At 49.9% G+C, this 3,317-nt stretch overlaps 1 protein-coding gene across 4 annotated transcripts in view; it reads left to right on the forward strand.

The window, feature by feature from the left end:
• The window catches only part of LOC143300644 (short transient receptor potential channel 7-like), a 326,126-nt gene extending 323,078 nt beyond the window's left edge, over positions 1-3,048 (forward strand). For all 4 annotated transcript variants that reach the window (XM_076614460.1, XM_076614461.1, XM_076614463.1 and 1 more), the window contains exon 17: positions 40-3,048. In XM_076614460.1, coding sequence (XP_076470575.1) covers positions 40-1,055 — 1,016 coding nt within the window. In that variant the 3' untranslated portion in view covers positions 1,056-3,048. The remainder of the gene's footprint in view (positions 1-39) is intronic.
• Positions 3,049-3,317: the final 269 nt, after the last annotated feature.

The raw sequence follows: 3,317 nt of genomic DNA on the forward strand, positions 1-3,317 counted from the left end.
GTTATGGTCTGGTGGTGCTGTCTCTGTCTCTGAACCCAGCGGATCTTGACGAGCTGAAGCAGGACATCAGCAGTTTCCGCTACGAGATGCTGAACCAGATGTCCACTCACCAGGCCCGCTCCCACGGCGAGGCGCAGCGCATGGACCTGCTCACCCTGCGCCTGGAGCAGGCCATCAAGCAGCAAGAGGCCCTCCTCCACTGCCTCGCCCACCAGCACGCCCTCCCGCCCACACACCCCTCCCTCCCCCACGAAGACCGAGGAGGAGGAGAGGGCGGAGGAGGAGGAGCAGGAGCAGGTGGAGGTGGTGGTGGTGGTGGATGTGAGGTCAGGAAGCCCGAGGAAGAAGAAGAAGAGGAGGAAGAAGAGGTAGTAGAAGCTCCGGACGACCAGCTTGGAGAAGAACAGCTCTCCCCTGCCAGCTTCTCCTCCCCGTCCGCTCGTGACTCGCGCTACAACAGCCCCGCCTTGGCAGGCCTTCCGGACCCGCCCCTCTACCACCACCTCTCCTTCCCCCTCCCGGCCTCCGAGGTCACGGGGTCAGGGGTCACGGGTGACGTCGGCGTCACCAGAGGAGGGGGGGGAGGAGGAGGAGGCGGCGGCTCCCGCCCGTCCTCGTTACGTCAGCGGGGGACCAGCCTGAAGCTGCGGGAGATCCCCGAGGAGGGGAAGGCGCCCAGGGCCCAGCGTGACTCCTCCCCGGGCAGTCACGGCCCCCGGGACCTGCTGCATCAGACATCCTCCTGCCCCCAGACAACCCACTGTGACAGCCCCCAGCCTGGCGCCACCACCATCACCGGCGGCGTGAGGAGGCGGTCAGAGCCCGCACCCTCCGCTGTGTCGCCTCGTCACCTGTCCAAGCGCTTCAGCTATGACGTCAGCCCCTTTGATGACGTGTCGTTTGACGCCGCGGCGGCCGCCTCCCGCCCGCATTTTGACGTCAGAGTGGAGTTGAGGGACCCCTGTGGTGGTGGTGGTGGTGGTGTGGGTGAGAGGAACGGTGGTGCGGGCGTGACGGCGAATTGGGCTGATGAGTGTGTTGGAGAACGATTGTGAAAAACAAACAAACAAACAAACAAAAAACAGTCAAGAAGAAGAAAAGAAAAGTTCTTTGGTTATTGCCTCACAAGTAATTTGTATGACGACAAGTTGAAAAATATGACGTCTGTGTTTTAAAACCTGATGACGTGATGTGTGACGGGTGTCCCACACAAATACCCAAAACTTTTCTGCGTTTTTTTTTCTGAAGAAAATATTCGCGTGTGACTTAATTTGTTTGTGTACATACTGGAAACCCGTATCTCAATGTAAATATAATATTTTTTGATCTTGGATTACATTTATCATTCGTTCTATTGCCTGTCGTGATATTTTAAAGTGTTATTTCTATTTTGTGCTTATTTCTGTGATGAATTCACAGATGCAGGTCATGATTTTGAAACCGGAATGTTTTTATATATGTCTCTATTTTAGTGAATGAAAGTTACCGCTCGTATCTATCTACTTACAGGTGATTTGTCATAAATTCATTCCCCCTTTTCTTCCCTGTGCAATGTTCTCGTTAAATCACGTACGTGTTTGTTTTTTTGTTTGTTTGTTGGTGTGTTTTTTTTCTATCGTTAGGAGGTTGGTTTGGATGTTTTAACCACATTCCTTTCTCATCCTCGCTTAGTCTCTCATTGTCTCTCTGTCTGTCTCTGGCTGTCTCTCTGTCTTTGTCTCTGTCTCTGTCTCCCTCTCTCTGTCTCCGTCTGTCTGTCTCTGTCTCTGTCTATCTCTTTCTGTCTCTCGCTGTCTGTCTATCGCTGGCTCTCTGTCTGTCTGTCTGTCTCTGTCTCTGTCTGTCTCTGTTTGTCTGTCTCTATCTCTGTTTGTCTGTCTGTCTCTATCTCTGTTTGTCTCTCGCAGTCTGGCTCTCTCTGTGTCTCTGTCTCTGTCTGTCTCCGCCTTCCTGTCTCCTCGTCTTTCTCTGACCCAGTTCTCTCTCCCTCTGTCTGTCTCAGTGAGGGTTACACAAAGGTACACACCAATATTCTGCACACGTGTGCACGTGTGTTTATGAAGTGGAGGGGGTAGAGGGGAAGTGTGGTCAATTGTATGTACGCACGTGTTCTTTTATACATGTGCATCATGTGTGCGTGCGTGCGTGTGTGTGTGTGTGTGTGTGTGTGTACGCGTGCGCGAGGTCTGCGCGCGTCAGCGTTTGTGTGAGAGCGTATGAACATGTGAGAAATAACGGGGAGAAGATCAAATGCGTTTTAATGCTGTCAATCGGCAATACTGTGTACGTATCATCAGCTGCTGTCGTCTTGTTTTGGAGGTCAAATTTGGTTTCCGTCACCCTCAAAAGATATAAATTGATACGATACGTTTGATAATGGTTGGATGAATGAATGAATGAATGAGGGATTTTTTTTTTTTTTTTTTTTTTTTTTTCACTCCTTAACAGATGATTTGGGATGCCTTTCAGTCAACTGTTCGGTGATTTTGTTTCCTCCCACAATCATGCTCAGCATTTTTTTTTCTCGGGTGCATGGGAGGTTGTGATAAAAATGTAAATATGTATCTCTCGTGTTTACGATTATTATCGAGGCATTATGAAGCATACTTTGAAAACTTGTGCCTCGTGAGTGAGTGCGTGCGCGCGCGCGCGCGCGCGCGCGCGTGTGTGTGTATGAGGACGCGGGAATCGACATATTTTATAATTATGTGTGTTCGGGAAATGATTATAACAATTATGTCACATGTTTACTTGCTCTGTTTGACGAGTCAACGTACGAAAACTTTCGTTACGGCAGTGATTTTCAACAGCCAACCAGAGATCTGTGTGGCAGTTTTTAGTTTACCGACGTGTTGGATGGCGACCTTTCCGTTTATTTTATCCTACCCTGTCCTAATGAACGGGTTGGTGGGATTCTTCAGGGAGGAAATAGTCTGGATGATGTCCACGAAGAGAGAGAATTCGATGTTTGCAAACGACGTTTGTTCTTTTTCAGACAGAAGTGCTGGAGGGAGCGAAGTTTGGTAGGAGTGTTTGAAAGGGTTTGAAAGGGAGGGAAGTTTGGTAGGAGTGTTTGAAAGGGAGGGAAGTTTGGTGGGAGTGTTTGACAGGGAGGGAAGTTTGGTAGGAGTGTTTGAAAGGGAGGGAAGGAGTGTTTGAAAGGGAGGGAAGTTTGGTAGGAGTGTTTGAAAGGGAGGAGTGTTTGAAAGGGAGCGAAGTTTGGTAGGAGTGTTTGAAAGGGAGGAGTGTTTGAAAGGGAGGGAAGTTTGGTAGGAGTGTTTGAAAGGGAGGAGTGTTTGAAAGGGAGGGAAGTTTGG

This window comes from Babylonia areolata, chromosome 26 (genome assembly GCF_041734735.1).
Source record: "Babylonia areolata isolate BAREFJ2019XMU chromosome 26, ASM4173473v1, whole genome shotgun sequence".
NCBI lineage: Eukaryota > Metazoa > Mollusca > Gastropoda > Neogastropoda > Buccinidae > Babylonia > Babylonia areolata.